The 19745-nt window shown below is 37.9% G+C and overlaps 1 protein-coding gene across 3 annotated transcripts in view; it reads left to right on the top strand.

Annotated features, from left to right (window-relative positions):
• Positions 1-19745, top strand: part of SRBD1 (S1 RNA binding domain 1) — a 319328-nt gene that overhangs the window by 36569 nt on the left and 263014 nt on the right. For all 3 annotated transcript variants that reach the window (XM_021001269.2, XM_021001268.2, XM_021001267.2), the window contains exons 9-10: positions 296-392; positions 1853-1988. In XM_021001269.2, coding sequence (XP_020856928.1) covers positions 296-392; positions 1853-1988 — 233 coding nt within the window. The remainder of the gene's footprint in view (positions 1-295; positions 393-1852; positions 1989-19745) is intronic.

The following is a 19745-nucleotide window of genomic DNA, read 5'->3' as shown; positions in this document are numbered from 1 at the left end:
TACTTTTTTGAGAAAGAAACAGATTAAAAAGGGTATAATCATTCCTGACCCACTCATTAGGGGAAAGTTTTAAGAGTACTAGGGAGACTGGTGCTTTTTGGGGAAGTCTTCCATTTCAGACAGTTTTAGGTTAGTGAGGATAGGAATTAGAGGGATTTAACATGGGGGTTATACTTTTATGCCTTTTTAAAATTTGTCTATTTTATGTTTTATTTGGACTAGAAATTTATTAATTGTATGTAGGCTCTGAAAAATATCTTATGTTTCTTTTCTTTTTCCAACCTTTCTTCCAAAGGACTTTCAACTCTCCAGGAGATTGAAATAGGAGTGCAGCATATCTTAGCTGACATGTTCGCTAAAGATAAAGACACATTGGATTTTATCAGGAAACTGTATGTTCTTCTACATTATAGGTTTTTGGTCTGGGGGATTATGCTATTAGGTCTCCTTTGGTAAATGCCAGTGGCACAGAGTCATGATTAGTTTAATCCTTAGAAGATAAATTCATATCAGAAATTTATATTCAGAGTGGATTTTTTTTTTATGCCTTTGAATCAGACTTGTGATTTCATTGGTCTAGGGAACTTTGGATGAGGACACTCCCTCTGGGAATCCAGATTGGCTCATAGTCATTGCCTTACAGTCTTAGGGAGTTATCTCAACTGTGTGGCCTGCCCAGGGTCATAGAGCCAGCATGTATCAGAGGCATGATTGAAACCCAGGGCTTCCTGACTTTAAGGCCATATATATACACTAATGTCATTTTGTCTCTCAGACATTAATCTTTTTAACTGTATTTTTTTGCATGTGCTTTGTTTAGCTCATTTTTGGTATAGATAACTATTGTTTCTTCTCTAAAGGTTTGTCTCAACATTATGAACTCAACTTTTCAGATACTGTGTGAGTTTACATTTTACAGAGCTGAATGGAGAGAATAACACCTTTTTTTTGGGGGGGGTGAGGCAGTTGGGGTTAAGTGACTTTCCCAAGGTGGCACAGCTAGTAAGTGTCAAGTGTCTGTTCTGAGACTGGATTTGAACTCAGGTCCTCCTGACTTCAGGGCTGGTGCTATATCCACTGCTCCACCTAGATACCCCAGAATAACACATTTCTAAATAGTTTTCATATATTCCTGCCATATGGTTAAGTTTTCTAAATTTGTGTCAGAACCTCTCTCATGTCTTCTTTTTGATTCCTGTATCATAAGAGTAGGCATTGTTTTTAAATGGGTTAATCATGGTATTTAGATGATAAAGAGGCCACTGGAACAAGGTGTTTTACAAGAGACTGTCAGGATAGAGTTGCTGGATCTGGAGTTGGGAAAACCTCAGTTCAAATCTGACCTTGGACACTTAAGCTTCCTAGCTGTGTGACCCTGGGCCAAGAACCTTAGCTTCTGTTAGCTTCTGTTTCCTCATTTATAAAATGGGTATATTAATAGCACTTAGCTTCAGGGTGGTTATGAAGATAAAATAAGATAGTATTTGTAAAGTGCTTTGCAAACCTTAAAATATTATAGAAATGCTAGTTGTTATTGTTTATTAATATAATTATGAGATAGTTATCTTTAATAAATTTCATGACTGTGGATGATATCTTTGAACTCATCCAGGCCTGTTATTGCTCTAAAGAGGGACCAGGTGAGATCATAAATAGATAAGCACAACCTATTCCAGTTTCTGAGACAAATACACAAAAGCTTCTCTTCCATTGAACATCATCTTTGAATATGAAAGACAGTGCTGAAAATAATTCCTTGGTGTTTTGACTACTATTATAAACTACTAATATGCTTTTATTACTGTTGCATTGGCACATTTATTTTTAGCTGCTTATTCTTTGTGCATTATAGGTGCTCACGTAGGTATGTTTGTATCCAGTCATCCTTGGCAAAGGTGTCATCCAAGAATGAAAGAGAGAAAGATATCAGTAAATTTCAGCTTTACCAGAACTTTTCATGCAACATAAAAAGTATTCAGCATCATCAGGTAAATATGTAAATTGCTTATAAATAGTGATGGTGATAGTGATAATACTACTAAGTATAGTGCTTACAAAGAGATTTATGCTTTCATTGGTTTATTTTTTTCATTGAAGTGGTTGAGAACCTCTCTGTGTCTAACTAAAAAGTCTTTGGATTTTTTTTTCCAGAAAAATCAGTCTACTTTTGCCTAATCTTCGGTTATGAGCCAAGTCTGAATTTAGCTAGACCATACTTTATTTATTTAGCTATTCTTTATTTTTAAATTAAATTTTTATTAAGGAACAAAAATCTGTTTTATCTCCCTCCTGTCTCCTCTTACCCCCTTTAAAAAAAAGAAAACTAAAACCCCTATAAGAAGTATACATTTGTACATAATTAAGCAAAAGAAATCCTGTAATATCCATGTCCATAAAACCAGACATATATTGTGCACCCTGAGTCCATCACTTTTGTGTTAGGAGGTAAATAGGATGCTTCATCATCTATACCCTGGAACTGTGGTTGCTCATTGCACTGTTCAGAGTTTGCAAGTCTTTTTTTTTTTTTCCAGCCAAAGACAAGGTTTATTAGAACATCCATCTTAAGGAGTCTGAACATTAGTGAGCTATTGTCTAGATTGTAAGAATTGAGCAGTGGCTAGATTTTAAGAATCTGAGCATCTTAATGGAGACAAGATGGACCTTATATACAGAAAGACTGTGGGAGGGATCTAGGAGTGGCCAAGTAGTTTGGGGTGACTGGAGGAGGGGTCTAAGGAAGATCTGGATGGGAGTGGCCAGTAAGCTGGGGTGAACAGAACTCCTGGGACCTGGACCATGGAGCCTAGCTAGGATTAAGTGTGGGAAATGGCCAAGGGCCATAGGGAGGGCTAGGCTAGGTTAAGGGTAATAGACTGGGGAGATTGGGTATAGCTGCAATGAAGGGTCAGTTGATGGGATTATAACCTCAGGCAGATGCCAGAGATTTGGCCATGTGGGAAAGTCTAGGATTTTTTCCTTTTTGGAGTCTAGCTCCCATCTTCATCATTCCCCCCTCAAACAGATGGGACCCAAATTCTTTTGGGTTAAGAGGGAAAGGTCTTGGCTTCTGAAACTGCTTCCTGCTGGCAAGGGGCATACAGCTGTCCCTGCCTCGAGGGGGGTCCCAAAGAGGAGGCTGACTGGAACCAAGCACAGGCTGCATCCAAGGAAGGGTGGGGGACCATTGGCTGGTACCTGCTGTTTGCTGCCAGCTGTAGGTGGATGGCTTGTAGTCTGGAGGACACAAATCTGACAGAAAAGACTGTAGGGCCCAGATATGAAGCAGGGACTAGATTTAGGGTGCAGATATGAGAGGATAAGGCATCCTTAGCTCTGTTTGGATTCAGATATTTCAGTTTTCCAACCATGCAGTATTGAATCCACCTCATAGCCAGACACAGGAATAGCCAGGTGGATGACGTTCCCTTTCAAAGGAACATAATGGGGAAACTAAGTCAGGAGGATCCCATCTTAGACTGAGGCTAAAATTGTCCTCTCAGCTTTTCAGATGGTGGATTCTTGATTTATCGATGGATTATTATGACCCATTAGACAACTCAAAATCATGAGCTTTTTTACCTCAGACAGCAAGTTTCACTAATCACAGCTTAGGAAAAACTTTTCCAGGATTTACATCTCAAATTTAAATTTGTCCTGGTGTAAAAAGCCAATCATTTGAGATTATTTCTATATACTTGCAAATTCTCAGCAAGAGAAAACCCAAACAAGCTTTTTGGCAAGTTCACACATTAAAACAATAACCAACAATAGACAAATTATTTTAGCGGTAACCAAATTATGAAAAGTTGCTTGACATAACTGATACAAAAAGTTCACCAGTTTGAAACTTGAAAAAAACCAGTTACCAATCAAGTGACGTCAATTTTGTTAAATTCATTTCCAAATTACTTTACACAGAGAGTCAGCATCTCATCATTAACAATTAAAACTGCACATTTAAGAGTGTGCTTGCACAAGTTCAGAGGCCAGCTTCTTTACCTTGAGCAGGATGTGCTGAACTTGGGTGAAGCTTCCAGGCAAAGGTTGCCCTAGGGCCCAAGGTCATTGCCAGTGGGGCCTGTGCTGTAGCGGCTGCCCCTCCCCCGTCCTTCCTTTCCCCAGGTGGGGGGAGGATAAAATCAAAAGTGAGGGGTAGAGGGTAAAACTCTCTTCTCCTATGAGAGGAGTTAACAGATACTCTCTTGATTTAAGGGAAGGGAATGACCAGGTTGTACAGTTTTGAAACACCACTTAACGACTGATTACAAAACTTCCAGAATCTGCTAAGATATTTTTTGCTGTTCTAACTTAACCTCTAACGTAACCTCCATGGAGGATTATTGAGGGGTGTAGAGGGAAGGGAGTAAGTAAGCCCCAGGGAACCAAAACACAACTATATTTTTTCCAATTCTCTAGCGCTGAGAGAACTGACAGAATTGGGCATACGCTTCCAGATAGGAAGTCCGTCCTTGTCCTCTATGCTGCAGAAGGTACCCGGGTCCATGATTGAACAGAATCACTGGACTGAGAGCTTGAGAGCGTCAGGCTGAGTTCAAGACAGCCTTGTAACTATTTGCCTGAAAAGCACCTCCAAGCCTTGGTGCCGAGCAAGAAAGAAAGGGAGGAGGCTTACATACCTTCCAGTCTTGGCTGGAGAGGAACTTAGGGTGAGGAAGTTTCCCCATACGGGTCACCAAAATGTTGAGTTTTAGGGTTTAGGGGTGCTGGGACCCCAAAATCAGAACGCACGGGTCCTGTCCGAAAGAATTCGACCCAAGCCTTCTTTCAGCCAAAGACCAGGTTTATTAGAACATTCGTCATATTGGGCAGACTCTTAAGAAGACTGAACATTAGTGAGCTATTGCTTGATTGTAAGAATTTGAGCCCATGGCTAGGTTATAAGAATCTGAGCCGGAGTTTGCAAGTCTTTAAAAGTTTTTTCTCATAACTATATTGTTATTTCATAAATTGATTTCTTAGTTCTGTGCACTTCATTTTACGGAAAAGTCTTTTCGGAGTTTTCTGAAACTATCCCTTTCAGTCAGTCAACAAGCATTTACTAAGGGCCAGCTATGGGCATGGCTCCGTGCTAATGCAGGATATGCAAAAAAAGGCAAAAGACATTGCCTGCTCCCAAGGAGCTCATTGTCCAATAGGGGAGAAAACATGAAAACATGAAAACAACCAAGCACAGACAATACATAAACAGGATAAATAGGAGATAATCCTTAGAGGGAAGGCACTGTGATTAAGGGGTGTTGAGAAAGGGTTTTTGTAGAAGAAGGCCAGATTTTAGCTGGGACATGAGGGAAGGAGTTTGAGATGAGATGGGAGAGAATTTATCATTTCTTATAGTAGTATTCCATTGCATTTATATGTCAGAATTTGTTCAATTGTTCCTAAGTGTTTTCTAGTTTTTTGGTACTAGAAACAAGAGCTGCTGTAAATGTTTACATATATGGGTCCTTTTCCTCTTTCTTTGATCTCTCTGGGGTATAGACTTAGTAGTGGTGTTGTTGAGTGAGAGGATATGCAGAGTTCAATGACTTTTTGGATATAGTAGCAAATTGTTTTTCATAATGACTGGGCCAAAAAACTAGTCCAATCTCGTTTCACCCTTGAAAGGCCACTAGTTTATCCCTATAGCATATAGTGCCTCCTCTTTGTTTTAGATATATATTGTTTATCATATTAAAGAAAAGCCTATTTATTCCTGTATCTTCTAGAATTTGTTTATTTTTTTTTGACAGAAATGAGTGTTGTCTTTAGTAGAAGTATTTTTCTGTGTGTGTTGATATTATTATATGATTGTTGCTATTAATATGGTCAGTTAGTTTTGTAATAATTTTTCTAATATTGAACCTACTTTACAATCTGGGAACAAATATAATTTGGTCATTTTTGTAATTTTTGTGATAAATTGTTGAATTCTCTTTTTTAATATTTTGTTGAAAATTTGTATATCAGTATTGTTATATTGGTCTATAGTTTTCTTACTCTGTTATGACTCTGGTTTAGCTATTTAGACCAGTGGTGTCAAAGTCAAATGAAAATGCCACCAATAATCTATATATAAGGAATCATGTGGGCTGCTTTTTGCATTTTTATTTATTTTGTTAAAAACTTCCCAGTTACATTTTAATCTAGTTTTGTGTTTCATTGAGGAGTGTTGCAGGCCTGTAGATCTGTGGACTCTGTATTTGACACCTCTTATCTAGAAAATATTTGTGTCATAGGAGAAATTTGATATAATCCCTTTTTGCTATTTTTGTGAATAGTTTTTGTAATATTGGAATTAATTGTTTTTTAAATATTTGCTAGAATTTGCTTGTAAATCTGTTTATTACAGGAAATTTTTCTTTTGGAATTAATTTGTGGCTTTTTCAACTTTCTTTTTAGGAGATTTAGTTGTTTAAATTGTCTTTTTCTTCTGTTACTTGGGCCGTTTTATGTTTTTGCAAATGTTTATCCTTTTAATTTAAGTTGTTGATTTTATTAGCCTGTAGTTGAAAAAATAGTTTCTAATAATATCCTTTTTTGCTTTTTTTCTGCTTATTTAATTTTTGATACTGGTAATTTGTTCTTTTGCATTGAAAAAAAACCAAATAGCTGATGGTTTAATTTTTGTGAATGTTTTCTTTGGTTTCCTTCTCTTTAAAATGAGGATAATAATGGTCCCTATCTCTCAGGGTTGGTGTGAGGATCAAGTAAGAGAATGTTTGTAAAGTACTAGTTCCTGGCACATAGTACATGTTGTATGAATGTTAGCAATGATGATGATAATGATATCTATTTTTTTTTTAATCCAGTACATAGTTTTATTTATTAATGTAGTGGGTTTTTTTTAAACTTTCAAGTTTATTAATGTCTTCATTGATTTTTAGCTTTTTTATTGGTATTTAATTGAGGTTTTAAAATTTGTTGCTTTTCTAATTTTAGTTTCATGCCTAATTCATTACTCAGATCTTTTTCTCCTTGGTTAGTGAAAATGTTTAAGGATATTGGTTTTTCCTCTAGGGACTGTTTTTGATTGCATCACATAAATTTTGATATGTTGTTTCACTGTTGTCATTTTCTTTAAGGAAATGTACATTGTTCCTACAATTTATTCTTTAACTCACCAGTTATTTATGCTTACATTTTTTAATGTCTTGTAAATTTTCAATCCTTTGCTCAATGTTCCTTTATTGAATATTTTTTTATTGCATTATTATCAGTTAAGGGTGTATTCTATATTTATACTTTTCTTTATTTTTTGTGAGGTTGTTAGTCATAATATAGTCAGTTTTTGTAAAGAGACCATGTACAGCTGAACCATATGTTGATTACTTTCTATCTGTTCAGTAATCACCAGAAGTCTGCTAAAACTAACTGGTAAAATTCTGTTGAAATCCTTCTTTCTTGTTTAATTTTTGGTTACCTTTGTCAGCTTCTGAAAGGGGTCCATTTACATTCTCCCTCTATTAGAGTTCTATTGTATGTCTCTCTGTGTAGCTAGGTGGTACGGTCAATAGAACACTGGGTCTGGAGTCAGGAGGACCTGAGTTCAAATCTAGCCTCAGACACTTACTAGCTGTGTGACCCTGGGCAAATCACTTAGCCCTCTTTGCCTTAGTTCCTCATCTGTATAATGGGGTGGAGAAGGAAGTGGACAACCATTCCAGTATCTTAAGAAAACCCCAAATGGGATCATGAAGAGTCAGACACAACTGAAAATGACTGAACAGCAACAATGACAAAATTTCATTTAACTTTTCTTTGAATATCTAGATGTAGTATCATTTGGTATGTACGTGTTAAGAATTGAAACTAATTAATGTCTGTGATACCATTTAGCAACATGTAGTTTTGCTGGTAATCTCTCTCTCTCTCTCTCTCTTTTTTGCAGTTATGTAAAACATTTCTATATTAGTCATTTTGTACAAGAAGACTCAAATAAAAGAAAAAAATGAAAAGAAAGTGAAAAATAGCATGTTTCAGTCTGTATTCAAACAATATCAGTTCTTTCTCTGTAGACGGATAATATGCTTCATCATTAATCCTTTGGGATTGTTGTGGATCGTTGTATTACTAAGAATAGCTAAATCATTCACAGTTCTTCATTGAACAATATTGCTGTTAACTGTGTGCAATGTTCTCCTAGTTCTGTTCACTTCACTATGCATCAGTTCATGTAAGTCTTTCCAGGTTTTTCTGAAATTATCCTGCTTATAATTTCTTATAGTATAATAATATTTCATTATAATCATATCTGGTACTCTTTTTAAAAAAAGTTATTATTTGTTGTCTCTGAGATCGGTTAATCATTAATCAGTGACTCAATCAATCAAACATTTATTAAATGCCTATTATGATCCAGCCTTTGTGCTAAGCACTGGGGCTATAGACTTAAACAAAACTTAAGAAGCTCACAATTTTATGTTGGAGACAACATGCAAACAAATATATTCGAACAAAATGTATATAGCAGATAAATAGTAAATAATAGAAAGAAGGCAGTAGAGTTAAGAAAGATTGGTAAAGCCATCTTTGTAAAAGACAGGATTTGAATTGAGACTTAAAGGAAGCCAGGGAGGTCAGTAGATGGAGTTGAAGAGGGAGAGTATGGTAGGCATGAGGGACAGCCAGAGAAAATGCTTAGAGTTAGAATATGAAATGTCTTGTTTGGAATGGCCCAGAGGCCAGTGTCACTGCATTGTATAGTATAGGAAAGTAATGTATAAGAAGACTGGGAAATTAGGAGGGGGCTCGTTATGAAGGGCTTTGAATGCCAAAGAGACTATTTTGTATTTGCTCTGGAAGGTGATAGGAAGCCACTGGAGTTTTTTATTGAGTAGGGGAGTGACATAGTTGAACCTGAACTTCAGTAAAATGACTTTGGTGGTTGAATGAAGGATGGATTGGAGTAGGCAGAGTTGAGGTTGTTGCAGTAGTCCAGGTATGAGGACGTGAAGTGGTGGCAGTGTTAGAGGAGAAGGAGTATTCGAGAGATGGTTCAAAGGTGAAGTCAACAGGCTTTGGCAATAGATTGGATATTTGGAGGGATGAGTGATAGTGAGGAATTGAGGATAACTCCTAGCTCACCACCCTGAAGAACTGGGAAGATGGTGTTGCCTTCTAGAGTCATAGGGAAGGTAGTTGGCAGGAAAGGCTTTTGGGGGGAGAAGATGATAGGTTATGATTTAGACATATTTCATTTAAGATGTCTGGGCAGCTAGTTGGCACAATGCCAGGCCTGAAGTCAGGCAGATCATCTTCCTGAATTCAGATCTAGCGTCAGATACTAACTGTGTGAACCTGGACAAGTAGCTTAACCCTGTTTACCTCAGTTTCCTCATGTATAAAATGAACTGGAGAAGGAAATGGCAAAACACTCATACTTTTGCCAAGAAAATCCCAAATAGGGTCACGAAGAGTCAGACATGACTGAATAACTAAAAGTTTAAGATGTCTACTTACAGAGCAAGTTTGAGATGTCTGAAAGGCAGTTTGAAATGTGAGATTGGAAGGCCAGAGAGGGTTTGGGACAGGATAGAAAGATTTGGGAAGTCAGCTTTTTTTTGTTTTGTTGTTCAGTCATGGAGATGGTAATTAAATCCATGGAAGCCGATGAGATCACCAAATAAAGTAGTATAGAGGGAGTAGAGGGCTCAGGACAGAACCCTGAAGTTAGAGGGTGTGATCTGGATGAAGATCCAGAAAAGGAGACTTGAGGAGTGATCAGATAAGTTCAGATCATGATCACTACCTTTGCTTTTTTTATTTCAACTGAAATATGATACGTTTTGCACCAGACCTTTATGTGAACTCGCTGTGAGTCTTTATATTTCAAGTGTGTTTCTTGTGAAAAACATTGTTAAATTCTGCTTTCTAATTCATTCTACTATCCTTCTGTTCACGAGTGGGTTTATCCCATTCACATTTACAGTTATGATGTTAAGTGTATATTTCCCTCCTCCTGTTTATTTGTACTTTTCCCTCACTTTGTAGTCAACAAAGAAAAAGTTGGTGAGAGAAGAGTGTGCTTAGCAGTAGTCCTATATTTTTTCTTACAGTCTGCTTCCTCTTCCTTCTCCCTTTTTTGCCCTTCTCCTTTACACAATCATGGGTTCTTAACCTTGCTTATTTTCCTTTTAAAACCTTCTTTATGATTTTATTTTGCCTGTGACTGATTCACAAGTCTACCCTCCCTCTTGTTCTTTTACTACCCTGCTTCTTATTTCCTGCAGTTTCTGTTGAGTTGAATGTATTTCTACACTCATTTCTGTGTGTGTGGGTTCATATATTTTTATCTTTCCTTTGACCAGAGAGTGAGATTCAAGTGTTGTTGCCTGTTCCCTATCCCCTTCTTCCTTTTTTCTGTAGACTTTTACTTAGTACACATTGATTCTATAAGGTAAATTTCACTTTCTTCCCATGTTCATTCCTTTCTCCTCTCCTCTCTCCACCTACCCCTCTTTCTTCTCTTCCTTCTTTTAAGATAATTAGAACAAAACCAGTTAGAACCTTTGACTTATTTAACTTCCTCTCTACTCTTGATGCAGCTAGGCAGTTCAGTGGATAGAGCGCTGGTCCTGCAGGTAGGAGGGTCTGAGTTCAAATTTATCTTCAGATACTTACTAGCTATGTGACCCTGGGCAAGTCCCTTTACCCTGTTTGCCTTGGTTTCCTCATCTGTAAAATGAACTGAGAAGGAAATGGCAAACCACTTCAGTATCTTTGGCAAGAAATCTCCAAGTGGGATCACAAAGAATCAGATAGGTGACCAAATAGCAACAACAGACAGTTGACTCTTGATGACATTGCGGTCTTTTTTTTAACTCATTTTTTTTTTTTAAAGTTTTAGGCAGTTGGGGTTAAATGACTTGCCCAGGGGTCACACAGCTAGTAAGTGCCAAGTGTTTGGTCTGAGGCCGGATTTGAATTCAGGTCCTTCTGACTTCAGGTCTGGTGCTCTATCCACTGCACCACCTAGCTGCCCCAACATTATAGTCTTGAGGGGGTACTTGTACAATAATAATGATAATAATAACAAAAAAAATTTACAGTTTTATATAATTTATGTAATATATGCATGTGTATGTATGTGTATATATGTATATGTGTATATACATATATGTGTGTGTGTGTGTGTGTGTGTGTGTGTGTGTCTGTGTATACACAGACACAGAGAGAGAGAGAGAGAGCGCTTCTAGTTGTCTCCTGTCAGACCCATCTTTGCTTGACTTCTGTTATTATTCAGCCCCAGCCCCCATTTCAGTACCATGTTGGAAGGCTTTGTATGGTGGCATTCTAGGTAGACCCTGTCCTTAATGTGCTTCTCTTTGTTTCCTGTGCTGATCTGGACTAGAAAAATGACTCGTATTTTTTTTCCTTGCAATTCCCTTGGATTTCACAACTCATTTTTTGTTAGAGTAATTGTTGGGGTAGAACTAGACAGTATTGTTTCCTCCTAATCTGCTATCTTTGCTGGTCTCAGCTAGACTATTCTTCAGAAAATGGATAGACAGTCTGTTACCAAGTTCTTCCTAGAGTCCTTTCTGGCTTTTTTTATGTCTTATCAGAATTTCTCTTCTGACCGGAATGGCCCAGGATCACCCTCCCTCATGCTGCCATGAAATCTTGGAACCGAGTAGAGAGGCAGTGGGGTCCAATGGAAAAAAGTGCTGGATTGGGGATTGAAGGGCTTGGTTTTACCTCCTGGTTGTGCTACTTTGAAGTTGTATAACTTATTTGGTAGGTCTTTTCAACCCTTTGACTTTCATTTCCTCATATATAAATATGAGCAGTGGCATCTGAGATGCTTTGTAGCTCTAAATCTCTGATCCTATGGTTATGGGATGTTTGTGTAACAATAGTGTTGATAATATCTTGACTTTATAAAACAATTACTTTCTCAGAATTTAAACAGCTTTAACCTGGATTATTTAAATGTTATCCTTATACTATCCCACAGTTTTTTTGGGTAGGAGAAGGTGCACCAGATCTGTGATTTCATTTGTGTAGGGTACACTCAGAGGAAATGTCTTTTACCATTGTATAATGCCAACATCTGTGAAATTTACCGACTTAGAGAGTTGCCTGGGAGTCCTGAAGATATTAAATGACTTTCCCATAGAGCTCGTCAGAGGTGAGACTTTAACATAGGCCTTTGTGATACTGAAGCCAACTCATGATTTACTGTGCTATAGCATTGTATAGATAGGAAAATTCATACAGAGAGCAGTTTAGTGACTAGGGTTTTATATATATATATGCATACACACACACATACTTTTATACATATACACATATACATATACATCTTGAATATATTGAACATCTATGATTTTTTTAAATTAAATTTTTTTTGTTAAAATCTGCCTTATACTTCCCACCTCCCTGTTTTCTACCTTTTCCCTCTAAACCTTCACTCTAGTTGAGAAAGCAAGAAAAACAAAAGCACTGTTAGAAACATGTCTAGTCAAACAAAACAAATTCTCACTTTGGCCATGTCCAAAAAATATGTTTCAGTATGCATTCTGAGTCTGTCACCTCAGTCAGGTGGTGGACAGCATGTTTCATCATGAGTCCTCTGGAATTAAAATTTGTCATTGTGTTGATCAGAGTTCCCAAGTCTTTCAAAGTTATTTGTCTTTGCAATATTGTTGCTATTGTATAAATTGGTCTCCTGGTTCTGCTCACTTCATTATGTATCAGTTCATGGAAGTCTTCCCAGGTTTCTTTAAAATCATTCCATTTCTCATTTCTTTAAGCATAACAGTGTTTCATCATACATGCACACATACACACATAAGCTCACAATTACCATAACTTGTTCAGCCATTCTTCACTTGATTGTAAACCCTTTTGAATTTCCAGTTCTTTCTACCACAGAAAGAGCTGCTATAAATATTTTTGCACATATTGGTCCTTTTCCTTTTTCTTTGGTATCTGTAATATAAATCTCATAGTGATATTTGCACCTACGGTGTGTCTGTTTTAGTAGGGCGGTGGCTGATGCAAGATTGAGGCAAAGTTCTGTCATGGAGTTTATTGTATAGTTGAGGATATGAGATGTGCACAAACCACTAGAGTACAAAGTAAGTTATGAGCACAAAACACAACTGAAAGTTCATTCCACCAACATTTATTTATTTTAACAGTTTTGTCAGTGCCTCAATTGATGACGTTTTATTGTTTTAAACATTTTTTTTCTGAGGCAGTTGGGTGAAGGCTGAAGTATTGCCTCCCTTTGATCTTCCCCTCTATTCTAAAAGCTCTTTTTTGTTTCCTTTATGTGAGATAATTTACTCCATTCTACCTCTCCCATCCCCCTTCTCCTTGTGCATCCTTCTTTCTCATCCTTTAATTTTTAATTTTTTTTTTGGATATCAACACATCATAGTGAACTCACACCTGCACCTTCTATTTCTTTCTCTTCCTTCCTTCCTTCGTTCCTTCCCCCCCCAACCCCCGTCCACATAGGGTATCACACTGTTGCCCGTAGGTTCTCTGCCAGAAGAGAATGTAAATTTTAATCTCTGAAACACTTTTTTTTCCCTTAAAGACCAGCTTTAAGCCCCAATCACTCTGACTCTCATTAATTGGCCAACAATACATCCCAGGCCAAGCCCTACTTGGTCATTGTTTGGGCCCTGATTGGCTCAGAATGAATGTAAATAGCAAATGTTTCTATTTTGGCCAGAAACTCTGAGGGTCTTCCCCTCCCAGATTGATTCTTCTTCTTCTTTTTGACTACATTAAGAAGTCATTCTTGGCCTCATTTCTTATTAAGCCTTAATCACTGAATGGGCACTGCCTCAGTCAAACTGAGATTTGTTAAAGACTTTACCTTGAAAATGCCAGGGTCTCCCACTGCCTCCTGGGCCATCTCTAGTTGTCTTGATATCTATCTGGCCCCTGGACCCCGATGGCTCCAGAGGAGAAAGTAATAAGGTTCATGACTTTGCACAGCCCTCCCTCACTTAAATCCAATTCACTTGCGAGTCATGGCATCACCTCCCTGATGTCATGGTCCTCTTCAAGAACAAAGGACAAGCAGACAACTACAATAACAACAGCAGTGCTCCTAGTGATCCAGCTCTTAAGAATTACAAGTATCATTTCCTGTGTAGCAATATAAACAGTTTAACTTTATGTAATCTCATATGATTTTTGTTTCCTGTTTACCTTTTTATGTTTCTCTTGAGTCTTGTATTTTAGAATCAGATTTTCATTTCAGCTTTGATAATTTCCTCAGGAATGCTTATAAGTCCTCTATTTCATTGAATGTCCATTTTTTTTCCCCTTGGAAGGATTATACTTAGTAGGTGATTCTTGGTTGTAATCCTAGCTCTTTTGTCCTCTGGAATCTCATATTCCAAATCCTCCATTCCTTTAATGTAGAAACTGCTAAATCTTGTGTTATTCTGACTGTGGTCCATGATATTTGAATTGTTTCTTTCTGGCTGCTCGTAACACTTTCTTCTTGATCTGGGAGCTCTGGAATTTGGTATAATATTCCTGTGAGTTTTCATTTTTCATTTTCAGACTTCTTTTAGGAGGTTTAGGAGAATTATGTTTCTTGTAAACAACATTGTTGCATTCTATTTACTAATTCATTCTGCTGTTGGCTTCCATTTTATGGGTGAGTTCATCCCAGTCACATTTATAGTTATGATTCTAACTATATTTCCCCCCCTTTTCTCTTCTAGTCAGCCTTTTCTGCTTTTTTGCCTTGTCTAGTCCTCAGAATTCTGTTTTTCTGACCACTGCTTCCTTCAATCTACTACCCCTTCCTCTCCTACTTTCCTTTTGGGTAAGATAAATTTCTATGCATATGGTGGGGTTTAGGGACATAGGGGTGCTGGGACCCCAGAATTATGAGAACAAGAGACATGAGTGCTGCCTGAATGAATTACACTGAAGCCTTCTTTCAAACAAAGACAAAGATTCACCATATTGGCCAGATTCTTAAGGAATCTTAACATTTGTGATGCTTGTTGGGTAGGCTAGAGTGAATCTCAGCCATTGGCTAGATTTTAAGAATCTGAGCCCTTAATGGAGACATGATAGACCTTATATACAGAAAGACTGTGGGAGGGATCTAGGAGTGGCCAGTAGGCTGGGGTGACTGGAGGAGGGGTCTAGGGAGGATCTTGATGGGAGTAACTGGGAAGTAGAATGGGTTCTAGATAGGATCCAGGGTGGGACGTGGCCTGGGGCCATAGGGAGGTGGTAATAGACAATGAAGGTTGGGCTGGGTTAGGGGTAAAGGAATTAGGATATTGGGCATAGCCACTATGAAAGGCCAATTGAGAGGATTACTGGATTGATGCCTCAAGTGAATGTCAATGTGGGGAAAAGGAGAAAACTCAAGGAGAGTTGGGGAGGGGTGTTCCTAGAGGTTGTACCCTATCATTTCCCCCTCAAACAAATGGGACCCAGATTCTTTTGGAGTAAGGGGCAAAGGTCTTGGCTTGGGCCTGTACCCTATCACATGTACGTGCTTTCCTCCTTGAACCTGTTCAGATGAGAATAAGGTTCAAACGTTGCCTATTCCCCCCATGTTCCTCCTCATTGTAAAAACTTTTCTTTCCATGCCTCTTATGTGAAATAATTTCCTTTTTTTTCTTTTTCTTTCTTCTTTCTCCTAGTACATCCCCTTTTCTCACCCATACCTTTTCCTTTTAAGAACATGCTAACATAATAGATTCATATCTGTTCTGTCTAAATTGACTCTTTCCTACTGCCCAAATGATAATAAACTTCTTAGGAGTTACATGTGTCATCTTCCCATTTGGAAATGCGAATGATGGGGTGCTTAGAACCCAATTTCTCTCTAGCCTCAGAAACACTATCCCCTGGCAGTTTCCCTTCAGTCCAAGGACCCTATCTCTGGCAATAATTGGCAATAATCATGAGTGGATCCGGTGAGGCAAACTATCACTCCCTGTTACAAAACAAACTGACCTCTGTAGAATTTCCCTTGTCCTGTCTTGTATCAATAAAACTATCATGTACTGATTCCCAGTTATCAAGTTATAGACATCAACTCCTGAAGCTATCTTGTTTCAGACATAATGAACCAAAAACACACCCCTTAGGAAGCCACCCCTCCCCTTGGTTTCCAGGAGTGAGTGACATAGTTGTATATTATCACCTAATTAGCATACTTGGCACATAATCCACTACTTTTCCTATATAAGTTTTAGCATCATTCCTGTTAGGTTGCAAGTTCCCTAAGGAGCTCTGCCCACCATGGCAGATTCCTTGAGAATCTTTGCCCGCTGTATAGCGTAACAATAAATCTTTGCTACCTTGACTTAAAGAATGCTTGAGTCAGTGAATTCATTCCAGATGACCCTGTCCTGTACTCCAGTCTTTGAGGGGGTCTCTAAACCTCTCAGACCTGAACACAAACAATTTTACCTTAATATATTTCTTATAATTTTTCACTTATGTTTACCTTTTTATGCTTTCTCTTGGGTTTTGTTTTCTGTTTTATGGTCTTTTCATTAGGAAGCCTTGGAAGTCTTTTATTTCATTAAATATTTTTTCCTTGTTGCATTTATGCTGAGTTTTGCATGGTTGTAATCCTAGCTCTTTGCCTTTCAAACTTTTTGTCTAGCTGCTAAATCTTGTGTGATCTTGACTCTGGTTTCATTTAATGCTAACATTCTACTAAGGCAGAGGAGTAATAAGTGTTTCTTCAGGACCTTATTGTCTTTTTAGGGCATTGAGGGAGCTAAATAATAAAAATAGAGGCCCTGAGGATGGATAGCTTGTGTTCTTAGGTGTTTTGTTGAAGAAGGAAAGAGACACAGGGATTTAGTCTAGAAAGCAGGAAGAAGGGGATGAGTACAACTTGCTGTTTTCCCCCTCCCTCCCTTGAATCTTTAGTTTCTCCCTGTAAACTAATTTCTTCCCTCTTTCCATCAGATATGCCCAACCCTTCCTTGTCCTTAAAAAAAAAATTCACTGGCATGAGCATCCGCTCTCCTTTTCTCACTCCAAGTTGATTGTGTCAACCTCTAGAGTTTGGTTTGAGAAAGATAGACAGAATTAGGCTGTATGGGTATTTATTTCTCTCAAAGTGGGCAGGCATGCAAACGAATGCAGGAGAGCTGTAGTCTACTACTCTGAGCTCACTTTTGGAATTAGGCTGCACAGTTTATATACCCTTCCAATAGGGGCTGATGTCAGTCCATCATCATTTTACCCTTTGACTCAGAAACCAGACCACTCACTCCCAACTATACCAGACCACTCCCAGCCTCATGCTATCTAGACAGAAGAATCTGTTTCCACCCAAGCTTGAGTAGAACACTGTGGGCTTCCCTACTTTCAATTAAATTGCTTGGGAGCTTGGGTGGGGTGTGATCAGGATAAGGAGAGACAGTGCCTTCTTGTTATCAGTCAGGTCCTTCTCCAGAAAAACTGAATTTAAAGTCAGGACTTTGGAAGGAGGGAGAGCTCTGAACTTCTCTAAGATATTGGTTATTACTAATCATTTTTCATATTTTTACAATTGTTATTTCTCTCTATTTTCACTTCTCTCATTTCTCATTACTTTGCAGTCTGGCTTCTGACTTCATTACATGTTGGAAAGTGTTCTCTCTACAGTTATTAATTGCTAAATCTTACTGATGACCACCTTCTCTCTGGGCTTCCATGACACTGTTCTCGAGTGGTTAATCTGCCTGTCTAGCTGATACTGATCACTCTTTGGTGGTTCACTATCAATGTTATATGCCTGGAGTTCTGCAAGGCTCTGTGGTAGGCTGTCATCTCTTTATAATCTTTCTTGGTGAGAGATCAGCGTCCATGGGTTTTATTTGTATGCTGATGAATTCCAGGTCTGTATATCCAGCTCCACTCTCTTCAGAACCCACATTTACAATTTCTATTTAGACTTTTAGAAGTTGATATTCTATAGGCACCACAAACTCAACTTCTCCAAAATAGCCATTATTATCTAACAATAATAACAATAGCTACCATTTATATAGCACCTACTATTTATCAGATACAGGGCAAGCCCTTTACAATCTGGGAGGGGAAGACCCTCAGGGTTTCTGGCCAAAAGGGGGGGGAGAGAGAGAGAGAGAGAGAGGAGAGAGAGAGAGAGAGAGAGAGAGAGAGAGAGAGAGAGAGACAGACAGACAGACAGACAGACAGAGAGAGAGAGACAGACAGAGAGAGAGAGAGAGACAGATAGACAGACAGACCGACTGACCCGTGACCAGTGCACCACTAAAGTAGTAGCCCAACTGGCTACTATCTTAGTTCAAGCCCTCACCACCCCTGCAAACAATATAATAGCTTCCTGATTGGTCTCCCACCCTCAAGTCTTTACTCATTTTAATTCATCCTTCACTGTGCTACCAAAGAGATTTTCTTTAAGAGGCGTATCTGAATTTTTCATGCTTACTCAGTAAACTCCTGGGGCTTCTTTGTTTCTTTCTTAATCAAATAGGGAGTTCTTTCCTAAGTAATTTTTCTTCCAGTTTATTGGGTATGAGGTTATTGAATTCCATTGTTTCTTACTCTCCTGTTTCTGTAGTTTATTCCATTGATCTACCTCTTTATTTTTTAACCAATACCAGTTGGTTTTGATGACTACTGTTTTATAGAGATAGTTTATAGGCTGGAAGTGCTATTTCCCTTTCATCTCTATTTCATTTCATCATTTTTCTTGATACATATTTCCCCCCTCCACAAATGAATTGTATTCTAGTTTTATCAAGTTTTATGAAGTATTTCTTTGATAATTTAATTGGCATTGTATTAAAAGTACAGGTTAATTGTGATTGTATTGTTATTTTTAATATGTTGCGTAAGCCCCCCATGGGCAACAAATATTCTTCCAGCCATTTAAGTTGTTCTTTATTTCCTTAAGGAGCACTTTGTAATTGAATATGTAAAAATCTTTTGTTGCTTTGGTAAGCCAATTTTTAGATGGTTTGTGTATTTTGTATTATTTGGAATGAGATTTCCCCATTCTCTTGTTGGCCTCTTTGATTTTTATTTTTATGTAGAAATAATGCAGTTGGTTTTTAAGGGTTGATTTTTGTAGCTTGCAACTTTTCTGAAGCTGTTACTTAATTCAGTATCTTTGCTGAACCCATATGATTTTCTAAGTATAGAAGCATAAAGTTAGCAACTAAGGATACTTTTATTTCCTCTTTACCTATTTTTGTGACTTTAATTTCTCTTGTCTTATTGTTAACATTTTCACAATTAGGGGGGAAAGTGGGCATCCTTACCTTATTCCCACATTTATTGTAAAATGTTCTACTGTATCTCCATTGCATGCCATATCTTCATTTTGTCATGGGTTTTCCCTAATTTGTTGAGGTAATCATGTGATTTTGGATGGTTTTCTTTTTAACGATTATGTTGCTTATTTTCCTAATGTTGAATCATCCTTGCATCCCTGGTAATAATGGTATAATAAAAACTTGGTCATAATGCATAATGAATGATTTCTTGGAAACACTACTGTTTGACAGGTTGATCTGAATTAATGATATTGGTTAAGTGACTTGCCCAGGATTGCACAGCTAGTAAGTATTTGAGGCCAGATTTCAGCTCAGGTCTTCTGACTCCAGGGATAGTCCTTTACCTTATTGCACCACCTAGGGGCCACATTTCCTTTACAACTAGTCATATTAATTTTTGTCTCCTTTTGTTTTTGTAGTTGGTCTTCTGTCACTGTAGGGCAACCTGAACTGAGTCAAAGTAGAAATTTTGAAAAT

Source organism: Phascolarctos cinereus, unplaced genomic scaffold (assembly GCF_003287225.1).
Source record: "Phascolarctos cinereus isolate Bilbo 61053 unplaced genomic scaffold, phaCin_HiC Scaffold_2;HRSCAF=192, whole genome shotgun sequence".
NCBI lineage: Eukaryota > Metazoa > Chordata > Mammalia > Diprotodontia > Phascolarctidae > Phascolarctos > Phascolarctos cinereus.
Note: the sequence above shows the minus strand (reverse complement) of the source record. Positions and strands in the feature narration are given on the sequence as shown.